The sequence below is a fragment of the Cebidichthys violaceus genome, unplaced genomic scaffold, assembly GCF_023349555.1.
Source record: "Cebidichthys violaceus isolate CVI_PGR_0920_01 unplaced genomic scaffold, fCebVio1.0.p SCAF_9, whole genome shotgun sequence".
Classification (NCBI taxonomy): Eukaryota; Metazoa; Chordata; class Actinopteri; order Perciformes; family Stichaeidae; genus Cebidichthys; species Cebidichthys violaceus.
In genome coordinates, this window is record NW_027176975.1 from 3,281,645 (window position 1) to 3,309,283 (window position 27,639).

At 44.8% G+C, this 27,639-nt stretch overlaps 1 protein-coding gene across 4 annotated transcripts; it reads right to left on the reverse strand.

Annotated features, from left to right (window-relative positions):
- Window positions 1-932: 932 nt before the first annotated feature.
- slc23a2 (solute carrier family 23 member 2) lies at window positions 933-27,036 on the reverse strand. 4 transcript variants are annotated; one of them, XM_068704180.1, is made up of 16 exons: window positions 26,744-27,036; window positions 13,978-14,026; window positions 12,023-12,234; window positions 10,738-10,836; window positions 9,864-9,980; window positions 8,477-8,634; window positions 6,130-6,218; window positions 5,817-5,884; window positions 4,421-4,602; window positions 3,845-3,965; window positions 3,332-3,488; window positions 3,077-3,224; window positions 2,890-2,995; window positions 2,107-2,374; window positions 1,600-1,695; window positions 933-1,354 (listed from the first exon to the last, which is right to left on the reverse strand). In XM_068704180.1, the coding sequence occupies exons 2-16, from the start codon at window positions 14,024-14,026 to the stop codon at window positions 1,062-1,064; spliced, it is 2,163 nt and encodes a 720-aa protein (XP_068560281.1). In that variant the 5' UTR covers window positions 26,744-27,036; the 3' UTR covers window positions 933-1,061. The 4 variants fall into 4 exon arrangements, with proteins under 4 accessions (XP_068560281.1, XP_068560285.1, XP_068560284.1 ...); XM_068704184.1 differs by lacking the exon at window positions 13,978-14,026 and having other exon boundaries at window positions 12,023-12,231; XM_068704183.1 differs by lacking the exon at window positions 13,978-14,026.
- Between the last annotated feature and the right edge of the window lie 603 nt (window positions 27,037-27,639).

The following is a 27,639-nucleotide window of genomic DNA, read 5'->3' on the forward strand; positions in this document are numbered from 1 at the left end:
CAACGGCGTGTCCGGGAAAAGTCTCGATGGTAACCGATGCATAATACGACGCGTTAAAAGAGCTGTAAACCGGTTCGTCACGCTGGAGGTCTTTGAGGAGAGGAACGACGACGGGAGTTTTCTTCAGCGCGAGGTGAGAGGAGGTGAGAGGAGGTGAGCGGAGGTGAGAGGAGGTGAGAGGAGGTGAGAGGAGGTGAGAGGAGGTGATGTGCTGCTAAGCGGGTCTCTGAGGAGGTTTCACTGAAGGAATGGGGGCGCGACCTTCAGAGTGACATTCTGCTTTTGAACTCAGGAGGCAGATAAAAAGGCAAAAAAAAAAAAAAAAAATATTGAAATTTCACAATCACTTTGCATGGCTAAAGGGGGGACCTGACAAACCACTTCCATCTATCTGCATGACACCCCCCCCCCGACGTGCATTGTGGCGCTCAAGCTAGTTCTGGTGAGGCCGTTGGTGTGTGTGTGTGTGTGTGTGTGTGTGTGTGTGTGTGTGTGTGTGTGTCTCCAATGTGGCTGCATAACGAGCCGAGAGGCGAACGAAATTTTTGCATAATCCTCGACTGATATAATCTACTTTGAATAGAGAATGTCTTTCATAAAAATTGGGCAGTAAACATTATCATGTAGTCATCAAACACTCAGCTTCAGATCGTTTGACGTCCGTCTGTCTCCTTCTAGATTAAAGTGCACATAGGTTAATGCACACACCCGCTATTCTCTCGCTGCAAACACACACGCACACGCACACACGCACACACATACACACACACACACACACACACACACACACACACACACCAACTAACCTCCACATGGTGACGTCTTTTATAGCATGCTGTGACTTGCTATAGCATGCTTAAAATAGCATAGTGGGAAAAGACAAGCTAAAGAAAATGCTGACAGGGGGGGGGGGGGGGGGGGGGGGGGTTGGTGCATCACAATTTTCTTCCACACAATCCCGAATCCTGCACCGCTTCCGTCCTCCACTCTTCCATCCTTAGTGTACCATCCCTTGCTCCCCAAATTCATCCACATTTTAGGATCTCGCAGTGCCTCGTCAGCTATACCCCGCTCTCCCCCGCTGCTGTTGCGTCTCCCTCCCCTCCCGCTCCTCCTCCTCCTCCTCCCCCCCTCGCCGCATCCCCGTGTCCCAGTCTGCTCCTGCAGACTTCCCGTATCCTCCCCCACTGGTAGCCTTGGAAGGTGGGGCTGATCGGGATGTACTTGAAGACGGGGTGTCTGCGGATGAAGTCCATTCCAAACGGCAGGTCGTAGGACCTCATCCCCTCCAGCTCTGCTACGCTGAGACCAGCGCCACGTTTCAGCTTCTTGACGCCTCGCTCTTCGAGGGTGCCTGTGGAGAACGGGAAGATCGATCGGAGTCACGACACCGGATATGTTCCGACTTTGTATCTACACCTGTGCATGCTCGCCATTCACAGCCACGTTTCTCCTTCCTTAAAAATGTTTTGAGCACTAAACTACCATTACATTGTCATGAAGATCACTCTGAAGCATAAAGCACATTCATTTTTAGGGTGGACCTCTTTTTTTTTTTTAAATCATCCGTTTGACAAAGAGTGGATTAAAACACCTTACCGGGGATAGTATTGTCCAAAACAAAGGCGACGGAGCCTCCGACGAACATGGCAGTGGTGAGGAGCACGTTCAATACCTGGTCCACCTCGACGATGCCTGAGAAAGACAGAGACGGGGGCTTGATAACAGACCTTGTTACGGCTTAGTTTTCAGTTTCTGTAGCTGAAAAACGACCGAAACCGACACTGTGAATTTCTAAGCGACCTCATTTTAGTCATGTTAGTGTGAATCCCCTCAGACGGGTTGACAACAACCTAATTAGTGAAGTTAACAGAAGCCACATATGTGTTAATCAGCTCACTGTTCTCTCTTTAAAACGGGTTCTTACCAACTGAATGTGTTAAACAAACATTTAATCTCATTTATGTTACTACTGTTTATTGCTCAGCACAAATTCCGAATGGACAGAAGTCCACTGACAGAGATGGACAGAGACTCTTCAGCTCCGTCAATCGTTCTTGCCGAGGTAAGTACGCGAACGCGTTGGGATCGCTCCCCTCCACTCACCGGTGACCAGCGGGTTCTGCTTGAGGTAGCTCGGCAGCATCAGGCCGAAGAAGATGGAGAAACCCAGAACAAAGAGGTTCCTGGAGGAGTTGAGGTCGACGAACTGCAGGTTGGAGAGTCCCACCGCCGTGATCATGCCGAACAGGGTGCAGAACAGAGCTCCCAGCACGGGGTCGGGCAGAGAGGCGAACAGGGCGCTGAATTTACCCACGAGCCCCAGCAGCAGCATCATGGCGGCGCCGTACTGAATCACACGTCGGCTGCCCACCTGGAGAGAGAGAGAGAGAGATCAGAGGGAAGCCAAGTCAGGGAGTGAGACGTGTGGTCTCACATGACCTACAGCTCAACAGAAGGACACTCGTAGGAAGGGACAACGGGTGAGAAAAGCTTATTCTACTGCCTGTTATTTAATCTATGCATGTAATTACAACTGAATTTAAAATAATTACGAGGTGACTTTTTCAAGTTGTGGACCAGAAGATATTTAACTCTAAATGATATAAAACAGTGAAAAGAGGAACGACTGCTTAAATAGTTGGCAATTAACTTTCTAATGACTGACTAACCAATGAGGCAAATTATCTTTTTAGGCTCCCGTTTGATTGTTTGCACAATTAAAGCATCACGGTGAAAAGAAACACAACACCTAGATGAGAGTGTGCAGGAAGAGAAGAAGGAAACTAAGAGAATTACACAAAGTCTACCTGACTGTAAAACAAATAAACCACATAAAAAGTAAAAATACCGGGATGAAAAGTCACATAAAGTGCAGGTGTGCGTTACCTTTGTGATTCCCAGGACGCCTATATTTGGACTGGAGGAGGTGGAGCCATTTCCTGTCCCGAAAAGACCATCCAGCACACAGGAAATACCTTCTACGAAGATCCCCCTACAGAGACAGGGGAACAGAGTCTTTCAGATGAATTCTGAAACATCAGAAAGAAGGAGGAGCGCTAAACCGAAGCGTTACCTATTGATGGCGTGGATCGGAGGTGGCGGAGCGCAGGAGAGGCGCGCGCAGGCGTAGTAATCTCCGATGGACTCGATGATGCTGGCCACCACCGCGCTCATCATGCCGATCACGCCTGCAGCCGTCACCGTTGGAAAGCCCCACTGGACTGTCGAAATTTAAAAAAAAAAAAAAAAAAACACAGAGCGGGTGAGAAACAGGCTGCATTCAAAATGCTTTGTGTCGGGTTTTTTTCCTCCTCCCAAACACACTTACAGGGATATGGGACCTTAAACCAGGGCGCCGCTGCGATGATCCCTTGACGAGCGTCGGTGCGGGCGTAGTAGCCGTACTTGTCCACCTCCGGCGGGAAAACGTCCGTCACGGTGAAAATGAAACACAGCAGCCATGACACCAGGATGGCCATGATGATCTGGGTGGGAAGAAACCAATCAAGAAATTCACATTAAAAGATGAACTGCTACTAATACTATTCAACTCATCACCAGCAGAGGGCAGGAAAACACTGATTTAGACACGGCACAGAGGCAGGCGGAGGGAGAACCTCTTAACCTCCCAGGGAGAAATAGATTAGCTCCGTTGATGAATTTGGGACTTAGACGGGAACCTAGTTAGCGGTGGAGGCAGGGGGTCAGTTGTAAAGGAACCAAATTTAATTAATTAAAAAAGGAGAGCAGAGTTTTTGCGAATCTAAAAACGTGGTGACCAGCCACAGTTTGTGCAACAAGCAAGACACTGGGCATGTACTTGTATTAGTTGGTTACTTACAGGAAACATCTTGAAGACCTGCAGCCTGTAGAAAGTCCAGCCTTTCTTGGCTTTGTAGACCGGCAGAGGGAAGTGAACGTTCCTGGCGTACTGAGAGAAGAGCAGCACCAAGAAGATAGTCCTGCAGACAGAAACAACCTCCCTCAGTTTGGTGGAAGGAATCGGAGAACAAATCCCGTAACAGACGTGATTCATTTACTCCTAGTCTACGGCTCGGAACCCCAGAGGGCCTCAAAGCCGATCAATTATCCTAACTGCCCGAAGAAGAAGAAGCGAATCAGTGGCACATTACAGGCGCATATCCTCCGTCCCTGCGGAGCGAGAGCAGGAAGCCTCCAGCTATCGTGTAAACAGTCGTGAGACAGCAGGAACGGCTGCTCACGCTTTAAAGGGGATCTTCCCCCATGAGTCAACCCTCTGTTTGAGTCTTAACACGATCCAGTGTGATCCTTCCTTGCATAAAAACAAGCGCTCTCTTCATTATCTCTCTAGGAAGTTGATTCCGCTGTACATCAGTGCAGTGAATGACCTTACAAGCTACGAAAACATGTTTTTGTTGCGAGCGTCTGGACTTACAGCATAGCGACGCCCCAGTGTTTTCCAGCCCTCTCCCCCGCGGCCTGGAAACCAGACAGGCCGATGAGGGTCACGGTGGGGGTGATGGTCAGAGGTCCGATGTACTTCAGCAGGATCCCGGGCAGACCCAGCGCTCCGATGCACACCTCGACCAGGGACGACACGATGATGGCCCCTTGGATCTGACAGAGCGTAGACATTGGAGAGAATAGAAGGAAAAAAAACAAGAAAAAAATGAACTCTAATTACATATTGAATCAACTCTTAAAGCACAGGTGCCGGCTCAGAGGTGATGTTGACTGATGCAAATGAAAAAAAGATTTTAATTTAACACTTAAATCAAAATGATCACACCCTGAAATAAAGAGTAACGGCAAAAGAAATGACTACAAAATCTAATATTTGGTTTATTAAAGCTACTACAAGAAACTTTCATTCAGTGTGAAGTTTGGCGCCCCCTGTGGACGACGGCGGTAGTGTTTCTTCAAGCACCAGACTCCCTTTAGAGGTTCTCTTTTTACTGCAGCAAGGTCCCGCTGCCCGGCGCAATTAACCACACTTCACTACTAATAACTGTATAGAGAGAGTCTCGTTAACGTATGCTGGTCAAATAGAGGCATCGGTGGTTTCATAACCAGTTTAGATAATGAGCGGTGGCTCTAAAAATCACAAAGTAAAGTTTATCAATGAGGTCCTTATTAGAACACACGCTCTAGTAACTGATCATAAGATTCAGCCGAGGGCCGATCGATCGCGTTTGCTTTGCAGTTTTTAAAAACGAGCTCCTCTGAATCTGAATCCTGTTCATAACAAAACAACAGGTGAAATGAACTGCATGAATCCTTTGGTCTGCGTCACGGTTGGAGGAGACGAGGTTACAGAACAAATAACCCCCGTTTGCTCTCGTCTTCATCCGTCTCCATGTTCTCTGTCTGTCAAAACACACGTCCCTCCCGCTCAGCCCGTCGTCGTCCCGCTCAACAATTTGATTCGGTGTGATCGAGTTTAGCCTCGTTCGTGCGTTACATAAAAAAACAAAACAAATTACACAACTGGCTTACGCAAACGGAAAAAAGGTTAATGCAAATGAAGGGCTTCTGTCGCGGAGAGCACACAACGCCCGCAGCCATTTACGGACAGCGTTGCCATTTAGCAGCTGGGAGAAAAAAAAGATCCTGTTCGCTTAAGTAACATCAATTATCTAACTACAGCCGTGTAGGAAGTTGTGCAACATCTTACGCAAATATTTATTCAGTTTTAAACAATCTGCCGTTCCACAAAAAGGCGTTTCAGAGCAATTTGATCCCGTCTATCTAGTTTATCTTCCTCCTTCTTAAACCCCCCCCCCCCCCCCCGCTCCGTTACCATCTCTTTTATTTGTCCATCTAAGCCTCACCTCTCGTATCCTGGGGTGCCAGATGTGCTCCGTGTTGAGTAGCTCGGTGCTGTTGAACACTGGAACCTCTGGTCACGGAACAAACAAAAAGGATGGAGGAGAACACGAGACATTTTTAAATCAGATCGCTATCTGAATCATAACTCTTAGAATTCATTTGGAGCGGCAAATCCCCACGCCTGGTTCTCTGCCTCGTAGGCTTCGGTGCCAACAGCGTTCGGAGATGGAATCGCGGTAAACAAAGATACAATAACCGCAGCGCGTGATATCAGATAGGAGCGTCTGTGTCGAGCGAGTCGAGAGGGGAGTTTACCCGTGTTATTGCACTTCCATTTGTCCAGGGACAGGATGGCTCTGGCCGGTGCGAGGAAGGCGAAAGCGCTGGCCTGGAACAGGGGCAACCTGAACAACGAAGGAAAGCACAGATTTAAAAAAAAAAAAAATGAGGTTGACGAGAGTCTGAATAATCGCATGAATGTACAACAAAAAGGAAGCGTTGGAATTGAGCAGAAAGCAAGGCGATGTACTGTGTAGAGCCACCAGGTGACAGCATTTCAGCTCCACAGAGTTATACAAGCTATTCCTACTTATTTGAATATCACTGTGTGGCGTGTGAGAATCCCCCCGGTGGTTTCTGGGTAATCTAAAAAAGGTCAGTCAAACACAGACCGATGCCACAGATTAATCCCCCCCCCCCCCCCCCCCCCCCACACACGGTCTTTTTGTGATTCAGACAATGGTCACGAGTAACCTTTAAAAAATGACAGCTGTAATAAGCGTTCATGACAGCAGAGGGATATCAAAAGATCGTATCGGTGCTAAAAATAGAATACATAAACTGTTATGACATCATATTAGTGGAAATGCCAAAGACAGAAATGAAAGGTTGCGAATAAACTCAAAAAATGAGATGGAGCACTTTTATTTTCCTAAGAAAGAGGAAGTGAACATTCATAAAGGCAGATTTAGATGTACACCTGCACACTGGCTTCAGACCCCCCCCCCAATATGCAGTATGGAATCAGGCCACGGTTAAGCTAGACCGCTACGTATATCTGCTCACAGACTGTGGCTCAAAGGTTTGGGGTGAAGCTTTCAAAAGAAGCCAGTCGGGCTCAGATCACTCTCATGTGTGCTCGAAGAATAACAGCAAACAACAAAATTCAGAGTTCAAACAGATTAAAGAACCGTCAAACTGCCGAATCAGTAAATCAAAAAGCGGACTTTGTGTTCTAAGCAGGCCTCGGTGTTCCTGTGTGGACTAAGCAGCGAGCGTCAAAGGGAGTGATTCTACCGACTGCAGCCACTTATTCATAACATCTGTGGTATTTTAAGTTTGCGGTATTTGTTGCGTCGTTCGGTCAGATGTTGTGTTTCGTCGTTTCCTGTGAAAGTTTTGGGACGCAGCCAGGAAAGCCTGTGGTCCTACTGAAAAACTAAGAGGAAAATAAAGAGGCTTCACTTTTTAATAATGAAAGTAAAGTAGATCGATTATGTGTCTATTTCAGCAAACAAAGAGGAGAGACGGTTAATAAAAAATGCTATAAGAGAGTAAATCCACATTGAATCGTCTTAAATTACAAAAATGTCTGCAGGTGGCAGCTGCTCAGAAGCACAAGGCACCTTTCCTGGAAAAGCATTTTCTTTTCCTCTTAGCTTCACTTGGCAGCATAACGTAACTCCCTCCACCTCCCTCCACCTCCTCTTTCCATCCTCCTCACTGTATTTCTCCCAGGTATTTGACTCTTCAATGACCACCAGACTAAAATGCTTAACTTGAAAGCGTGAGGAGCGACTGAGTGAGAGACGGAAGGGACAGAAGGGCCAATGGCAGACGCTATAGTGTTGCATTATGGGAAGTGTAGGATTCTGTGTGTTTGAAGCTTGAGTCAGGGACTAAAAATGCATTATATCTAGTAGAGCCCCCCCCCTCTACAGAGGAGCGATACAAAAATGGTCCAGAAGTGACCCAACAGTTGAACGAGGCGTAGGTCACTCCTCCGGTCTGCAGCTGCGTGTCTCTTAGTTTCGGTCGCCTCAACTCAGAAAACATAAGAAAAGAAAAACTGCAGTCACATGAACGAAACAAGGAAGTTGAAATGTTATCGACTCATCGCATCCTAGTGGACAATATGCATACAAGACGAAAGAATTTAAAAAGTCAGAAACATCTTGATGTATCTGTGAGATATCCTCAATATCAATTTATATTGGAAAAAAAAAGAGGAGTGTTCAGAAGTTGTGGGAATCTACCATGACAAAAAAAAAGGACTTGTAAGCTTCTGCTTAAATGTGCACACACACACACACACACACACACACACACACACACACACACACACACACACACACACACACACACACTCCAGACTGACATGAAGAGGAAGGATGGAGAAAGGGGAACTTCATGTCAACAATGACCCTTGACATTAGATGGCACTTAGAGATGAGAGGTAGTTGACAATGGGAGGAATAAAAAGGGACGAGGTGAGGAAGTGAAAGACACTTACAGCTTACAGAAAAGCTGCAGAGTGGAGTGTGTGTGTGTGTGTGTGTGTGTGTGTGTGTGTGTGTGTGTGTGTGTGTGTGTGTGTGTGTGTGAGAGAGGGCATGGACCTACTGTCTGACCGGAGGTATGCGAGACAGTATTGCGAGTGTACCTGCAGCCCAGTGTGGTCTGGAGCAGGGTGGTGATCCCCACACAGAAGAAGATGGTCCCGATGAGCTGACTGGTGGCCCACTGATCGAAGCCGACGCACATCGCCTCGGCGAGGAGGAACGGCACGGCGATGGTTCCGCTGAAACAGGTCAAGTAGTGCTGCAAAGACGAGAGGCCACAGAGTCAGAGTGTGTGTGTGTGTGTGTGTGTGTGTGTGTGTGTGTGTGTGTGTGTGTGTGTGTGTGTGTGTGTGTGTGTGTGTCTATTGTTCGACGGTCCATACCTGACACCATAGTGACTTTAGCTATTAGGACGTTCCCAGAATACAACAGATCATCATTACAAACCCTTTTCTTTAGGATCTCTCGGATAGAAAACGTTACCCTCCCTTCTGTTTGGGATATTTTTGTTTGCCTATTACTTTATATATATATATATATATATATATATATATATATATATATATATATATATATAGATCAAATACAGTGACATGATTGTAAGCTCACAATCTGATCCAGTGATGCATTTGGGTGATTTAAAAGTTAACATACAAAGAGTTTGAAATGATTAACATCTCTTTGGATCTTGGCTCAGCAGCATTCAGATGTCAAGAATGCTGATGTTAAAACGCGTTCAGACTATTTAAAAAAAATAAAAATAAAAATAAAAACTCCATTCTGCAGCTGCACCACGATCCTGCTCACTCAGAAATATTGACATATAATCTCCAAAATAACAGGAATTCTGTGGAGTTAGTGACAGCTGACATCATCTGGGCACAGAGTCACAGCGGTGTATATTTGTAGGCTATGAAAAGAACTTCCTGTTCTTTTCTGAGCCGGCGGTGACTTGAAGCTGTGGAATACTTTAAAGTAAAGGCCCGAGGGAAAAAAAAACAACTCCACTGATCAAAGAAATGGCCGACAACACGTGAAAGCAGGAACTTGAGAACTTTGTATTTCTTCAGGCGTGGTAGAACATGCCTTTAGGAGAGAAGAAAGGAGGCTGTTTTTTCACCTTGAGGATCTAGTGACAGAGCAAATATGACTAAGCTATTTGTAGAATAGTTACTAAATGTGGCTTAAACCAAAAGGAACAACCAACATGACGACCACTGTGAGCAAAACCCTATTTCTGTGACATCGCGTCTAGTTGCGCGATGAACCTTGCGGACGGTCGGATGAAAAATACTGCACCGGGATGACAAGTACGACCGCGGAGAAGAAGAAGAAGATGATGACGCACCGTGATTACACAGGGAGCGAGGCGAGACATCGACGGTTTAAAACACGTCCGCTAAGTCAGCTACAGGAAGACACATTCACGACCGATGATACGCACTGTGAGTCAGCCATGAAACAGAGCGGCTATGAGTGGAGATCTACCTGTAAGCCCAGGAACACACACAGGTACCAGGGTGGGGTGTCTTCAATGGTATAGATCATGTCCATCCTCCTCGCGTCCGTGCTGTCTGTGCTGTCCAACGTCTCAGACATTGAGCTCTACAGATAGACAGACACACACACACACACAAAGAGACAGATTAAAACAGAGCTCAGTGTCTTCATAATTCATTTAGACTTTGTTCTGTACACTTTACTTTGTGTAAAAGGGTCAAAATAATGTATTCTAGTGGAATGTGAAAGTATGGGAATATAACTGCAGATCACACTGATCCTGTCAAATGTGGGGGGGGAAGAGAGCGAGAGAGAGAGAGAGAGAGAGAGAGAGAGAGAGAGAGAGAGAGAGACCAAAACAGATGACTTCACTGTCTCATCAAAGAAAAACACACACAGTCACGAGAGAAAATAACGCAGAGACAGTTTGATGAGTCAGCACTTTTCTTTTTTCTTTTTTTTGCACTAGCTTGAGCGGAAATGAGGCAGATCGGTTCCGATTCTTTGGGAGAACTCGTGAAACGAGGAGGAACAGCCACAGGGAGCCGATACGTGGAGGGTTGTGCTCCGTCCACTAGCCGTCCACGTGTGCGTTTGCTGCGGCATCAAACCACATTTTGTTGTCATAACCACACGGCTTATAAATCCAATACGACTGAAATCTGAAGGATTACATCTTTAAGAATGCCGGGTAAAGGTGAGGAGGGGAAAAGGAAAGTGATTGAAACTGTGGTTAGGAGTAATCTTCTGGGACCATGTGAGTAGGCGCCGGTCTGCTTAAAAAAAAAAAAAAGGCTTATTTGCCCTTCGGATCACGTGTTAAACACGAGGTTTGTGTTTCACTCCCTTTGCTCCACGTTACCTTTTCTCCTCCGTGATTGTCTTTAGCGTAGATGGCCATCAGCTCGGTGTTCTCGGTGTCCTGGTCTCCGCTGGCACCGCCCACGCCGTTTACCACCACCTTAACACACACACACACACACACACACACACACACACACACACACACACACACACACACACACACACACACACACACACACACACACACACACACACACACACACACACACACACACGGTTAAGAGCTTTAATTGCTGCCCCTTTTGTCCTTTCACGGAGGCCACACAAGCAGGTTAATCGTGATTACAGTTTGCAAAACTCCCGCTGGCCCAGACAGCTGGCTGATGATGATGATGATGATGATGCTGCTTACAAAACCAAGTGCAAAACACACGTGAGGTTGTGTAACTAGGAGTGTGTGTGCTCTGTCGTGTGAAAAAATCTGAAATGTAAAGTCTGACCAACGGCACGGAACCAAGCCGATGAACAGACTCGCCATTCTGCACGTGGACGCGCGTTTCCTACCGCATGCAAACCGGTCACTTCACAAACAAAATTCATTCCACCCAGAATGAGGGCGAGTGCATGCGATGGGCGTGCTTTTTGTGGCAAGTCCCGTCTTCATTTCGCTCTGCGGCGGAGGCAGATTCTCTACTTAAACCTGCTTTAAACGGACCGTTGGGGCACTTGGAGAATATGGGGAAAGGAGCTGCGAGTCCAACATTATAAAGCTATTTAGCCGATATGTTGAATGCGTTAGCAGACAAGTTACACATCAACACATCCAGCAGACGTGACGCCGTTGGCGTTCACGTAGAGTTGGGTCTCTGAACACCGGACCAATGTGTTTGTAACTGTAGATGTGGTGCGATCTCCCAACTCCTGAGAGAAGTATCTGGCTCTTTAGCTGCTAAATGTTCCGCCGAGTTCAGATCAGCTAGCTGCCAACTGTCAGCTTGCCAAGTTCACGACCGTGCGAGTCTTCTTTTCACACCACACAGTCATTTGAGCCGATGTTAATGTGAAAAAGAAAATGTTGATCACGGTCGCTTCAGGTCAAAGAAAAGTTCACTTAATGTATGAAAATCAGAGGTGCTCTGTATGCAGAGAGGCCCCTTTTTCATGAGGGAGCAGAAAACAGTACTTCAGTACAGAACTTTGATTTAAGAACAAAATTCTACTGTTCTCATTTTAGCCTTTTGACCTACAGGAAGCTGTCGCCTGGTGCCAGGAAGACGAACAAAGGGAGCGGACTGGTTTGTTTTCAGTGTTTCAGAATAGAGATATTAAACGTGTTTGCGTACCGGGATAGGGTAGAAATCCGCGCCATGCTTGCTCTCCTCGTCAAACTTCCCTCCCTCGCTGTTACCGTCCATCGACTTGGAATTGGTGTTCTTTCCCACGCCCATCCTCGTGTCCTCGATGTCCTCGTCTGTCCCTCCTCTGTCTCTCTCCGGTGTGAACGCCGCGGGTGAATCCTTCAGTCCGATTACATTGTCCGGGACCGTCTCGTCTGCTTGGGAAGAAAAAGAGACGGATAAACGGGGAGGTTAACACCTTGATTTATAGCTGTATGATAATAGATTATCAATTTCAAGCATAAATGCCAAGAAGAAATGACAAGTCCTTTGTCCAACGTGACGGTAACCTGAACAAACTAGGCTTTTAAGACATTTTAATGGTTATTTCAATGGAAGCATCTTCTGACACTTAATGGACTTAATTCACAGAAGAGTAATTTAAATGATCTAAATAATTAAAGCAATTGCTAGTTGCAGCCCTGCGCCGCTTCATCCGATTAATTGAGAAATAATAAGTTGCCTTCGACGCAACTACGTCTACATTCGGTCAAACAATCCATGTTCTGGTTCTGACAGACACAAGAGGAGGAGGCAGATATACACACACAGAGAGAGAGAGAGAGAGAGAGAGAGAGAGAGAGAGAGAGAGAGAGAGAGAGAGAGGTGAGATGATGCCAGGAGTTGAGAAGAGAGTGAAACACGAGCACACGTGTGATGGAGAGGAGGAACAGAGCGATCAGAGTGGAGAGAAGATGGAGAAGGAGCCGGAGGCAGAAGAGGGGAGATGTCAGTTTGTCTAGCAGGGGGTGGAGCAATATTTAAAAATGTCTGGTGTCACGTCAACCTGTTTGTGTAACGCAAACTCTCTGTCCCACCCTGTCCCAGAACCTTTCATAACAGCTGGTGCCTTTTGTTCATTATGTCATCAACTGTCCCACAATTAGTGCTTTTGTAACCGTTTCTACTTCCTCAGTCTCTCCCTCAGCTATCTGCCAAAGCAAATAAAAACAACAGTAACACAGCAACTGAGAGAAGTTTAACCACGAAACAAACAAGACCTCATTCCTCTGAGGAACATGCTGTCCTCGCTCATTTTTATCAATGATAATATTTGTGGTGAGTAATCACTATGTATGTGACCTGAATTCACCCGTCGAGCTGTATTGTGACTCATGGCTCTTGTGACTTTCTGGTTAAATTAAGCCAAACTGACCAACCAGCTGATCTCGGACGAGAGCGTCTCAGGCTGGTTTGGTGTACAATGTGTGGAGAGAATGAATATTCCACCTCACAGCCGACGACTCGAGCCTTTGGACGTCAAACATAAGCGTGATCAGAGCTGCGTGAAACAAACGAAACCGCATCCCACAAGGATACTGTACCCAGATCATCAGGGTCCACCGACACAAAAGCCCAATTGTAATGGAAGTCTTCAAATATTGACGTGCATGTAAGCCTTTAAACACCTTAGATGGGAGAAGAGTGAATGAAATATCCAGTTTCCTTCCTCCCACTCGACCGATACAAAGCCGCCTCATTATCTAAAATGGTGCTTTTATTCATTACTTGGAAACCAAGTTACCAAACCAGTTCTATACATTAACGATGGTTTGCTTTTACAGCAGTATAACATACTTGTTTGTTAGACTTCTCTTTCTTAGGCGTGTCGCGGAGTGTGACGTCCTCTGATTATCATACTAAATATTTGTTTTTTTAAAAAAAGAGTTGCATGTGAAAAAGACAAACACGCCTGAACAAGTAGGCCGAATATATCCAGATTGTGACTTCTTAACAAGCTGTTAAGCTGCCCGGTAAACAAAGGTGCACATGTCAACTACAGACCCAGGGTCATCTTCCCTTTCCACGAGTGTTTCCAAATTGTTGTGTCCCAAAAATATCCTTTCCCACCCAGCCAGTCTCCCTGCTTGCAGTGTAAAATGTTGGGATAGGTGCAATACCTAGTTGACACATCCCATCACTCCTGTCAAGCTGGGCGGCTGGGAGCATCTGTGTGGAAGGGGCAAGAGAGAGGGGAAAGGAGGAGGTAGAAGAAGAAGAGGAGAGGAGAGGAGAGGAGAGCGAAGAAGGCATAGAGGAGAAGCAGGGGGTTCAAGGATAAGGAGGAGGAGGAGGGAGGTGAGACATAAGTTAATTTGACAGACAGCATTTTAATCACAAGCAAAAGTTAGTGTGTAGGTAGTGTGACTAATGTGTCCATTGTCAGACTTCATGTTGAGATAAATAAATACGGCTTAAGGAAGGCAGTTAGAGTGAATTATGTTGCAATCAAGTCTTCCACCTATAGAGGGTGCATTATAGGAATATATATATATATATATATATATATATATATATATGAGAGAGAGAGACAGACAGACACAGAGAGACAGACACCACACACAGACAGACAGACAGACAGACAGACAGACACACACACACACAGAGAGAGACACAGAGAGACAGACAGACAGAGAGAGAGAGACAGAGAGACACAGACACAGACAGACAGAGAGAGACAGACAGACACAGAGAGACAGAGACACCACAGACAGACAGACAGACACACACACACACACACACACACACACAGAGAGACACAGAGAGACAGACAGAGAGACACAGAGAGAGAGACACACAGAGACACAGACAGACAGACAGACAGACACACAGAGAGAGAGAGAGACAGACAGACACAGAGAGACAGAGACACCACAGACAGACAGACAGACAGACAGACAGACAGACAGACAGACAGACAGACAGACAGACAGACAGACACACAGAGAGACAGACAGACAGACAGAGAGACAGACAGACAGACAGACAGAGAGAGACCAGCCCCAAGGTAAACCTTATGCAGAAGAAGTTGGTTGATAGATGAGCATCCCATTAGCATTTTCTAACCCCACAGTCAAGACACTCTCCCAGTGATGATTGACATGCTACTATATGAAAATGAGCCTTTAATGGTCACATGTTAATGTTGTTGTTGAGTGATGTTATGGGTTATTGTACAGTGAATATGTGCCAACGGTCGTCGTCACTTGTTGTATTCAAACGACTCAACATGGCGACGGCTAAACGCCGCCAACAAAGTCAACAGTGCTGACAGCTAACAGGAACTCTACGCTCAAAATACATCAAAACGTTCCCTTATCGGGAATAATGTTCTATCTATTTTCTAGAGAGATTCGCCCAGCCATTTTCCTGAAAGTCCCAAAATGTCTCCATTCACTTGAATGGGGTTTTCAGCATCAAGAGCGCAAGAAAACAAACTTAACTTAGGACCCATATTGACCGGCCATACATTAACGTAGAAAAATGATTCAAAGTTTAAAACGTAGACAAAACGCTGGACTTTATTGAGCCAAAATGGGCATTTTGATAGCTAGCACAGTTTTCATTAAGTCACAGATTAAGTTTCAGAAAAATTTTGGGTCCGTTTCAGATTTTATAATGGGTGTGTATTGCATGGAATGTTCAGCGCCAGAGTGACGACAACACGGTCAGAGTGGAGCAGAGCATGAAAAGGATTCTGTGGTTTTTCCAAACAAATTCTTCCCCGTCCCACAATTTTTTACTCTTTATGGGCGACCGTGACTAAGCGGAGAGCAGGGCCGTCCTTCAAATCGGAGGATCGGCGGTTCGATTCCCCGGCTCCCGCTAGCGCATGTCGATGCGTCCTTGAGCGAGACACTTAACCCCTTAGCTGCCGTAGCTGTGCCTACGGTGTGATAGAATCTGAATCGTAACTCGCTTTGGATAAAAGCGTCTACTGTAATGTAATGTTATACACCATTTTTAGCCAAAATAATAGGAAATGTTGTGCTGGTCTCACGTATGCGTCTATGGAATCCAACGGACTTACACATTTGGCTCAGAGAGCCGTAGAGCGACATGAACTCCAACCGACTGCTCCATTAGACTCCGTGTTAAATCTGACCACTAATTTGTCAAAGAAAGCAGACGGTACCAGTTTTGTATATTGCTCTGCAGCTCACATTTTTAACACCACAAACATAAAAATCACATCGGCACGTTCGGCACAACACCTGACAACAGAGCACATAAGCGTCTCTCCGTCAGTACTGTGAGTCCGGAGTACGACGTGTGACAGAGAGTATCCCGACAGCCTCTGGGCGACTTCAGGTCTGATGGAGCTTGTGCCGACACCAGAAGCCACACAACGTCCTCTCAAATGCCCTTTCCCACTAATCGCCCGAGAGACAGAAACACCGTCCTCCACTCCTCCCTGTGTTCTCTGTCTGCTGGTGTTGACTGGGAACAAGAGAGACTGGGAACTGACGCGAGAGAAAAGAGAACTGAAACTGAGCTTATGTGATTATCTAAACAGAAGGAAAGTCTGCAGTTGCACAAACATTTAAAAAAAAAAAAAAAAAACAGGGAAAGCGTTTGTGTGATTGTGTTAAAAAGCACTGAATAAAAACCAGAGCGAGGAGGAACAAAGACACCCGCGGCGGTAATTTGACTCATCCCAGAATAAGCAGGCCGGTGGACCGAGTCACCGCCTGGAGCTATAACCATGGTAACCTGATTTGTGGATCCTGTGCAGGCTTGTGTCGCGTTGTGTGGGACTTCACCGGAGGAAGAGGAGGAGGAACACTTCACACCAGATGTTTGTGTTGGCGGCTTCATCTCCAGGGCCAAATGTGTGCATATCTACTCCATCCCCTCCAGACGGTGGTCTGAAGTTCAGTCATAACTTCTGGACCGGGCTATGATAAGCCACAGTTGGTTTAGTGTAACGTAGGAAGGAGTCGTCATGTCTGGTGTCCTTAAAGAATTCATATCCAGGGTCATGAAAACAAAAAGGAATTTGTGGATTTTTCTCAGACTTGTTCAACAAAAGAAGTGTTGAATTCTCAGCCACCATTAGCACTACGGTCAGTCAGAACTGAACACTACTGCTACAATTAAGACTACTTTCATTACAGATCAATGGGATTATATCACCGATTAGCGAATGAATGTAATCACAAAGTCCAAGACGACTTCCTCAAATTACTTGTTTTATTTAACCAACAGTTAATAACGGCGATGTAAAACACAAACACTTTAAGAGCGGGAACTAGTGAATATTTGGCTTTTTTTGCTCGTAAAATGACAATTTATCGATTATCAGAATAATTGCATTCATTTTCCGTCAACGATCTCATCAATAAATCGACTTAATTGTTTCAGCTTTAAATCAATAACGCTTAGATAAATCTTTATGCCCGAGACAGTACGTCAATAACTGACAGATCCACCCCTACGATGAGACAAAGGAAACACGGAGGTCAACGGAACAGGACCGGGTGAGCTCCACGTCGTCGCCGTTACTCGGACGACGTCGCTTGAACGGCTCACAATGAACAATGCAGACGCACAAAGAGTATCGCTCGGTGTGATGCCAACAGTTTGTCGCTACAAAGCTCGGCCAGTGGCCGACCTGTCATGCATCATATGAAACTTTCACGACTGCTATAATGTGTGTGTGTGTGTGCAGCCATGCTCTTGAACACACACACACACACACACACACACACACACACACAACAGGCCACACTTTGCATCACAGGGTACACGTGAGGGGCTCCTATTTCCCCATGAGGAGGGGGGGTGGGGGGGCGATAGTGGGGAGGAGAGTATAAGTTCTGCAAGGTCATGTTTACATTGTCCTCCGTCAGTGGAGCAGAGGGGAACGGAGATAAGAGAAGTCAAGGGGGCCGCAGGCCAACTCGCTGTAAATGTTTCAACCGAGGAAGGCCACACATCAGGTCTCACTGATGATCAGAGGAGACCGGACGGAACAGAACTTATTCTGTCCCAACAACAACAACAACAACACAAAACATCTGTTTCTACGTGACAAAGACTTAAAGCTATGCTCTCGCCAAGGATTATTTTCACACTTTGTTTTTTTTTGGTATTGTTTAGTCTATAAAAGACACTTTGCAATTCCCATAGCCCAAGGTTGACGTCTTAAATGTTGAATTCATACCGATAATAAAACAAATCCTCACATTTGAGAAACTGGATCCTACAAAAGTTCAGAGGTTTGTCTGGAGAAATGACTTGAAGACAACGGTGGATTCATATTGTGATGATGACAAATCCTTTCAGCACTTGCTCAAATGTCTTTCTATTAACTCCCTTCATGCAGTAGTTGCAGGTTCCTTCTCTTCAAGTAGCCACACTATACTACTATGACTATTTATTGTACTTGTTTTGATTTTATGTTCTTGTTTTGTTACTGATGTCTGGGACTAAGACAGGATTATCTTATCACAAGTCAAAGCAGTGTAAAAGAGGTGGCCTTGCTTTTAGAGTCTCGCGTTTCGAAGGTCAAGGTCTTGTTTAAGTCGTTTACTTTTCATGCATTTTTTCTAATTATCTAATTTAATAATTCAAATGGTTCCCATGATTGTTTAATTTACTTTTCTTACCATTCTATGTAAAGCACATTATTATAATTAGTTGATTCATTATATTTATTCTTATTGCTCAATGCTTATATAATGAGGTTGTACGTTTAGAAGGCCATCTCAAACCTGGCCAGACATCACTGGTTTTAACTGAGCAGAGTCTACATCTAGTCCATAATCTAAATGTGCCTTTAAAAAGAAAAGAGGAACTGAAAAATGCAGTCACCTGTTGGGGTTTGTGGTTGGAACGCGACCCCTCAGACACGTGGCTCTTCACGTCACATGATTTCATATTCCGGTGTTAAGTAATAACCATTTTTTTTTCCCCCCCAATTCCCTCCACACAAGTGGATTCCACTTCAGATACACATGAACTAAAATGTGGTAAACGTCACATTATGGTGGCAGTTGTGAGTGGAAATACCAATCAACACTCACCAGCCACTCAGAAACAACCGAAGTTCTTTGAAAGCCCCACTTCACACAAGTAACATTAAGACCTCAGATGTTACAGCTTACTGGCTGAGTCATGCAAAAAAAAAAAAAAAAAAAAAAAAAAAAAAAGCACACGGTCCTGGTTTTGTAACTCCATTATGTCGTCGGAGCAGCTCACATAAGAGCCACTGAAATATTTGTCTTTACTTATTCCCATTTTTGGTTGCAGTTTATTTATTCCATTTCGCCTAAATATTCTCTTTCATTGATCTGCTCTGTTCCAGTATTTATTTATCTTTTAACTTGTTTCAAACATCTTGATGAAACACAGAAGAACAATGGTAAAAAAAAGCCTAACAATATCAACGTAGAACATGCGTGGTAATAGGTTAAAAGGGCAGCATCTTTTCAGGACCTCTGACTGCTCCCAACCCTTTCAGCATAGGGGGATCTTCAGCATCTGCATTTCAAAACGGAGACCATATAGTTGTAGAACCCCCGTTAATACATTTGTACCGATTTACACTTGTTCCCACTTGTCATGCCTTTCAACCTGAAAGACGCAGGCGGACGTCTGATGAAAGCAGTAAGGAAGAAAGAGCTGGCAAAGACCAGCAGTACTACTAAGATGTCACAGTGACTTATACGGTTCATTACAGCACAGGACATTCAGTCGACTTCCAGATAGAAATGAACTTCTATGCTGCTGTCTTTTCCTTGTCTAGAGTAAATTGTGCTTTCTGTGGTACGTGCCAGTTTAACAGCAGGTGGACTCCCACGCTGTGCTGTACAAACACATTCCACGGTTTAAGAACCTAAAGCAGCAGGGTGATGGTTACATGTCAATCAGGGAGCAGAGATGTTGAGCTTCTAAATGCATTTCCAACCCCCCTCCCCCCTCCCATATCAAAGCAACATCTACACCCACACAGCATGCCATCAGCAGTGCATGAACGGGCGTTGGAGGTTAGATCAAAAGAAGAAAAAAAAAAAAGTTTCCCACATTTGTGCTCAGACATAAGCAACGCGATGTACGTCAACTATACATATTTCTTATAGCCACCACCCACAGCTGCAATTTAAAACTAAGAGGCAGCCATTGTTGCTCAAAGTTGATGAAATCCCCGACTCATGCCGTCGCTCCAAGTGGGGCAGCTGGTTTTATTTGCACCGTAACCGTGGAGACGGATCACCTTCATTCAGCCCCATTACGATTTGTAAACGATCAGGTAACGAGCTGAGATGTTGAAGCGGATCCAAACAGGGAGTTTAGCTCTTTGGTGATGCTCAGCAGCCTCATGCTCAGAGAGATAAGGAGACAGTGAGTTACTGGGTGAGGCTCCTCACACCCCAGACCTGATAGCAGAGCGATGGAGGCCGGGAGCTTCTGGAACAAGTTCACACTGTTGAACAAAATATCAGCCGGTACAACGAAGGGGACACGCAAGAATCGACTGCAGCGAAACCACATTTAACAGCGAAGTCTTTACACGCTGAGGAACGCGTGCAGAACGAGCAGGCAGCCAATCCACGGTGTTCATAGTTTCCTTATGAATTTAAAGGGTTTTTCAATAGTTGAAGATTATGTACAATTCCAAATAAATTGATACAAAATTGCTATTTTGTAAAACACACGTTTTCAGGAAAAATACATATATTTATGTAGTGTAAAAGCTAACATTTGAGAATTATTGGTTTAATTGAAAACTAAATTGAAGATGATGGTTAGATCTCCTTTAATGCAAAACTTTATTGATAATATTTTGAGATAAAAATAATTTTGGGTTGTATTTTCTTTGCCACACTAAAAAGGACAGAAATGGGACTTATTGTGATAACCCTACGGTTATAAGCACTCAATTATTCATTTATTATAAAAAAAATAATCAACTATAAATTAACTTTTTAACTTAATTTAGAGAAGAATAGGTGAGCTTTGTGTAAGCTGTCCTTTAAACAAAAGGGTCATTCAGTCATTCAGCATGTTACTGAAACTCTTACTGACCTTGAATGGGGTCCTTCAACTAAATAAAGTTGTCCATGGAATTGCCCAATTTAAATAAGGATATGGTGTCACACTGGAGGACATGGTTTACACAAAATGTTAGTGTCATTTTAGAAATACATGGATTCTCTTTTTTTTTTTATACCTCGGGTATCATTTTACAAGTGTTGAAAACAGACACTATTTCATGCCTGAGGTATTTGTCACCATTCTTATGCTTCTCTTCTCCCTCTATAGAAGTTTTAGTTCAATGAACAATGCTTGAGACAGTCTCACCATTGGACAATTTTGAGATTTGGCTCAAAAAAAAAGAAAAAAAAAAAGCTTTATTGTTATCTTGTGCAACATTGAACACATCAGGTCACATCAACATCAACCCGATCTGACGGAGGGACAGCCCTAAACCCTCACAGCCTCTGAAGGAACACGCTTCCAAGTCCGTGAGTCCGTGAGTGTGGACTTTGGGATCGGGCCACAGACCTCAAATGGACCACAGACAGTGGAACAGAATACAGCGGGTAATTCAATCAATTAGAAATGCTCTTTAGTCTGCTGCTACCAGTCCACCCACCAGCTGTCATGCTGCTGATTACATCGTTATGAAACCGGCGGTGTGGGTCTTCGCTTCGGTTACAGCATTATCAAAACTGCACTGATTGCCTCTGAGTAAATAGGAAACTATAATCTGTAAGTTGTCTGACCAACACTTAGAATCACGGTTCTCAGCTTCATAAAATGCTGATCAACATATACCCGAGTATGTGCCTCAGAGTCATACACTTATTTGAATTCTAACCACAGCAGAATATGATTCTCTTTCTCTCACACTTGAAACCAACAGAAGCTGAACACACTCCGTTAAATCCTAGAAAAGAACATGTATTTGCTAATCAAACAATTGCATCTGCACCGAAGTTTGATTAGCCTAGTTAGTCGCGACGGCCGATAAATCAACAGCCCCCGATTGCCGTCTCTCCACAACACCCCCCCCCCCCCCCCCCCCCCATCATTACAACGCAGAGAGAAATCCATTGAACGCTTCATTCATTCACTTACTCGTCACAGCAGGCCAGATGTGACCAAGCAAAACCATTGACCCTTTTGTCGAATACAAAAAAAAAAAAAAAAACACGCACAAGGACAGCCATTGAACCCAGCTATAACAGCAGCCACACACACACACACACACACACACACACACACACACACACACACACACACACACACACACACACACACACACACACACACACACACACACACACACACACACACACACACACACACACACACACACACACGTTCCTCTGTAATGGGTGGGCTGATTGAGGGCTATTGTATTTTTCACACGGGACTCACTCTCAACAAAGAGCCGATGTCGTCCTGAGCATAAACGACCCTCTGGATACTGTTACAGTGATTAACAATGTGATGCTGTGGGCCATGTAGTTCAGTTCAGAGAATCATGTGCTGTGCCTAACGCTGATGCATCCTACAGTAAGTGTTAACAAGCAGCCTCTGCATGTCCTTTGATTTACTGATTTACTTTTAACATCTCTTATCATTTAGTATGCGTTAGAATAAAACCAGTCCATTTTACCAATGGTCTTTTGATCGTATGCATTGTAAATTAAGTTACTTATTTAGGTCGCTTTATTTTATTTCCCATGTAGGTTTGTTTTGGGTGAACGGGAGGTGATTTGGGGGGGGGGGGGGGGTGTTGTGTGGAGGAGAGGAAGGTAAAGGGAGACGGGGATTCTGCTGCTAAAGTAATCATATAAACCTTTACACAGCAGGGCATGGCACAGCATGACGGTGTAATCTTAGTCACATGCTGCCAGCAGGCAAAACGGGGCCAAGAATCCAGTTCTGTGGCCCAGATCCGCTCGCTCTTGGCCCGACTTCCTGTGAGGTTATCCTCTGTCCACTTACTGAAAGTCAGAGTGACTAAGCTATTCTTGAGAAACTAGTTTTCAAATAACAACAGTTACAGTAACAACACCGTGACAGTTACTAGATTGACGCTATTGTCCGCATGGTGCCTTTTTAGCCATTTCCTTACATGTCGTGTAAAAGAGAAACCTGGAAGCTCCGACGACCAGGGGGGTCAGGAGTGAAGAGGAAACGATCACCATGTGATGATTGCAGTTTACTGTACAAGATGCTCAACTCAGCTGCAGATGAAAGTGAAATTTGGTGCAATAACTCTGTCCAAAAATGACCTCAAACCGATAGACTGGCTATTGATCAATTGATGGAGAAACTAATCAGCAGACTAATCCATAGTGAAAAAAGCTGTTAGGCGCCGCCGTAATGAGAGAGGATTTTGATTTTCGGTTGCTGGTAAGGAACACTCTTTCCATCCAATTTCCTTGTGTGGTTTTGGGAACAAACATATGATCTCATCTTTAAACAACTTTCTTCCTCCTCTTGTGCAAAACACCCGTTCCACACAGCCGGCGACGCCGCTTTCTTTTTTTTCCCCAGGTGATCCACCTTCACACCAAACCTTCGTCCCCAAACAAAAAACATTCATCACAGGTCTAAATGAACCAAAAAGGCCCCTCACCCAGACCACCCAACCGGTGTGTCATCACCTTCCTCACGGACTGGAAGCAACCTCACATCCAGCACCTGAAACAGTCAGCAGCACTGGCACCACCTAGGGATTTCAACAGCCACTACAGCCTCTCTCTCTCTCTCTCTCTCTCTCTCTCTCTCTCTCTCTCTCTCTCTCTCTCTCTCTCTCTCTCTCTCTCTCTCTCTCTCTCTCTCTCTCTCTCTCTCTCTTCAAACAACCTGCTCCTCCACAGTACAGATCAAAGGCTCCACGTTGTGCACCAATAGTGCTTTCAGATACCGCCGATTGACTTTGTTTACAACGGAAAAGTAGATTTCCACCGAGCTGCGACAGAGTATTAAAAATAACCCCCCTGGTTCAGAGTGTCTGGCACACACCTGGTTCTGGCTCTCTCTCTCTCTCTCTCTCTCTCTCTCTCACACTCTCACACTCTCACACAGACACACACACACACACACACACACACACACACACACACACACACACACACACACACACACACACACACACACCAGCGTGCCACAAGACTAGATTGAATTTACAAAAGTCGCGAGTCAGGTCAAACGCTAAAATACTCAGTGTGCAAGCACAGTGTTGTGTACATGGACTGTAGTGGCACCAATAACACTAATGCTCAGAAGCACTTGACTTCAATGAAAAAGAAACCGACAAAAGGCTCGCACACAAGTTCAACTTGAACCTCTGAACCCCGAGCAGTTTTTTTTGCTCTGGTTACATTCTGCTCACTGCGGTTTCATTTTTCACTGCAATAGCCTACACCTCAAAAAAGGTGTCTTTTGTGCAGTATAACACAGTTACAATGCCATAAATAATAAAAAAAAGCAAGTTGAATTTCCTTTATAATTTTATTTTTTTTGTCGGAAAACAATGGAATCTATATATCCAACAAACACTCTCAGCTGAGTCACTACCGGCACCATGACGGAGGATATTTTCAGACTGTAGCGTCAAAGTTCAAGTTTGCTTTCATTGTCCCAGAAAAAACTAAATTGTTTTAACAAAAAGAAAAAAAAAACACACAGAAGAATAGAAGACACTCAACTGATAAAAACACTGGCCTAAACTGAACTACAAGCATGCAAACACACTCCAGCTGCATGCCTAAAGCCAAGCACTGAGCAGTAAGAGCCCTCTCAATGTAAGGTTAGACAAAACTCAGGTTTGTAACAATTGAGCTTAGACAATGGTCCTCTCACCAGAATCCACACGGTGTCGAGTTCAACACACGAGTAGAGTCAGATACATTCCTACAGCTGAATAGTTCACTGCTAGAAAAAAAAAAAAAAAAAAAAAAGGGTGGGCAATGTGACAATTGATCATCTGAATCGTATCATGATGAACTCATTTATCATCATATCATGATGCACAATTATGTCGTCTAATTTTTGATAATGAGCACATGCTTCAAATTCAAAGACAATCTGAGATTGCGGTTTGGTTTTACATCAGCACTCAGTTCAATGTGCGATTAACCAACCGGAGTCTAACTGGCAACCTTCCAGTCACAAGCTTCTTCAACCTTTAAGCTTCATTACTGCAGAACACAATAGTGCATACAGCTCAGGACAGGGCTCTCTCTGTGTAGTGACGGCGGGAAACAATGCGTAGAGGTTGACTTGGAACCCAAATGTTGGTTGAATCTATTTTTCTCTCTCTACACTTTCACTCAAACGTTTTGTTCATTTTGCACCTAAGTTCTTAATTAGTTGAGAAAACACTCAAGTGAACTTGATCCCCAAGGTTTCCAAAGCCAGCATGATGTAGCATGGACTCCAGGGCAGCTCTAGAAAACCCATCAATGAATTAACGAAGACAACAAAAGCTCTGACTCTCCGAAAGAATTTTAAATACGACAAGTTACCCGTCTAATATCGTAGCAGCGTTTGGCTAAAGGGCTTTAAATCGCTAACTGAACAGAGATCCCACACAATGTTTTATGGACAGTGATGTGTAAATGATGGTCATCATCACACTGGTATAAAAACACTTTATAGCTGCTAATGTCAGTGTCGCTAGAAAGGAGGGGCCAATATCAAAGCAACGCTTGTAAGCATAAAGAACAACTTTGTCGGCTTAAGCTACATTTATAACAGGGCTGTCCTCAACCAACGAATCTCTCAGTCAACCAACACTCGTGCCATTTTGTTGACCAATCGATTAGTTGATGTAAACGACAGATCTGTTGAACTGAGAGTCTCCACACACAGAGTCACACAAATGAATGTTGTGTTTACCAGAGATGTGCTCATACGTTTCTTGGAAATAAGTCATGCAGCATGAAAATGCATTAAAAGATGACTTATCGAAAAAAGAAATGCTATTGACAAACACTAAAACAATTAATTTACTGGGAAAAAAAAGGGGGCAGCCCTAATTTATAGCATAAATAACGTTATTGTGGCCTTTGTCAGCTTACCGTGGCTTGATGACCCGGATTATGAAAATCACAATAAGTTGTTCTTTATACTAAAAAGTCATGTTGACAAAGAGCTACAAACATCAGATCATTAGATTGTTAGCAGAGACAGTCAAAACGGCTCTCTGTCATCAGGGGTTAATGTCCAGACTGATGACACATCTCTATAGATCATCATTTCATGACTATTACCGTACTGTGCGTTTCAACCCGTTTCATAATGTGCATTTGGCCTATGACAAAAGCGCGTGCGCGAGCACACATACGCACCTGCCAGCATAGCCACGTTTCCAGGACAACCCCATCATCAAGAACCAATAAACCACAATGGACAGATACGCTCCGGTATGCCACTGAGAGCGGCCTGGTAGTTGTAGTTTAATCAAAATGGTACAGGGCAATGCAGATTAGGGATGCGTGTTTATTCGCCCTGTAATGTGTTTTATGTTTTAAAAGACACAATAAAGCCCTCATATCTAGAAACATTGAGACGTCTGGCCTCAGTCACCGTCGTAAAGATAAGTAGCCTCATAGTTCCTGCGTGAAACGTGATTGTTGATGTTTTGTCGCGCTTAAAGAGGGATACGGAAAAGAGTGAGTAATGGGCCTTGTCTTTCACGGTCACACTTCAGCATCAGCAGACGGGCGGTCACACCGGCCCACTGAGTCGTCTCGCGTTAGCTACGTTACATATCTAACCGTTACTCGTTATCCGCTGCCAGCTCGAGCCCAACGGCTAGCATAGAGAATGGGGGGGTTCTAAGCGTCCCGCTTCCTAACGTCCACGTGTGTGCTGAGAGTGTCTCGTGGGATTTAAAATGGCACGTTTTGTCCTTACCTGTCTGATGAAAGAGACGAAGGAGCCCACTTCCCTTCTCGGTTCCTGTCCGTTGGGCTCGTCCCCGTGGGCTTGTGTTGTTAAAGCGGTGTGAGCACGAGGAGGAAGGTGGATAACGTTTAACGTTTGAAGCCAGAAGATAACCCGAGCCGGAAAGAAGGAAGGAAGCAAGGACCGTAGTGGAGAGTCTTTGAGGTTCTTCCGAGACGAGCTCCTTCTGTTCCACCGACGGGGTTTTAAACAGGTCTTCGGCTCATGGAGGGATTTCGCCTTTCATAAAGCAACGGGGTTGACGTTCGTCCTCACGCATGCCCACATCCACCGTGACGTTGAGCGCCTTCCCCTCTCCCACTGTCATGGAGCGGCTCAGCCAATCAGAGGCGGCCTAGCGGTGACGCATCCTTCCCTCCTTCCCGTGTGAAGATGCTCAGTGACAGCCCCTTCAACATCCTCTGTAATAGGCTAATAACCTTTCTTGCATAAGCTGCTTTTTTTTTTATTTTTTTTTATACCGTTGAACAGTTACTCAACCAGCACGTTCGCCACCTCCTAAAATATTAAAATGGGGTTCTTTCTGCTTGCCATCCACTGCGTTGTCTTCAGGCTGATGTATTCCACCACACCGCCATCTGATGGTTGTTTATCGGCCTACATTCACACACTTTGGTTCCAGCAGTTATTCCTGACGTAACCCAACTGGCAAAATGTTGGGTAACAGGGCTAAACCGCTATGAGGCAAACCGTTTATAAAACATTTTTTTAAGGTATTTGAGTTTATATTGATTTTAAAGAAAAAGGTTTGGGACTTTTTTTGGAGGTTTGCAGAAGTTGGCATTTTGATAAAACGAGGTATTTAGTACTGGTATTTGATACATGGCATCCATAATTAATAACAT

What these genes read in the sequence shown, in the direction of transcription:
- slc23a2 (XM_068704180.1), bottom strand. Translation starts at nt 14,026, where the DNA reads ATGCTCCCAGCCGCCCAGCTTGACAGGAGTGATGGGATGTGTCAACTA. An exon ending in CCGATCCACGCCATCAATAG is followed by an intron (nt 2,996 to 3,076) that starts GTAACGCTTCGG and finishes CTGTCTCTGTAG; the next exon opens with GGGGATCTTCGTAGAAGGTA. An exon ending in TTTGGACAATACTATCCCCG is followed by an intron (nt 1,355 to 1,599) that starts GTAAGGTGTTTT and finishes CGTTCTCCACAG; the next exon opens with GCACCCTCGAAGAGCGAGGC.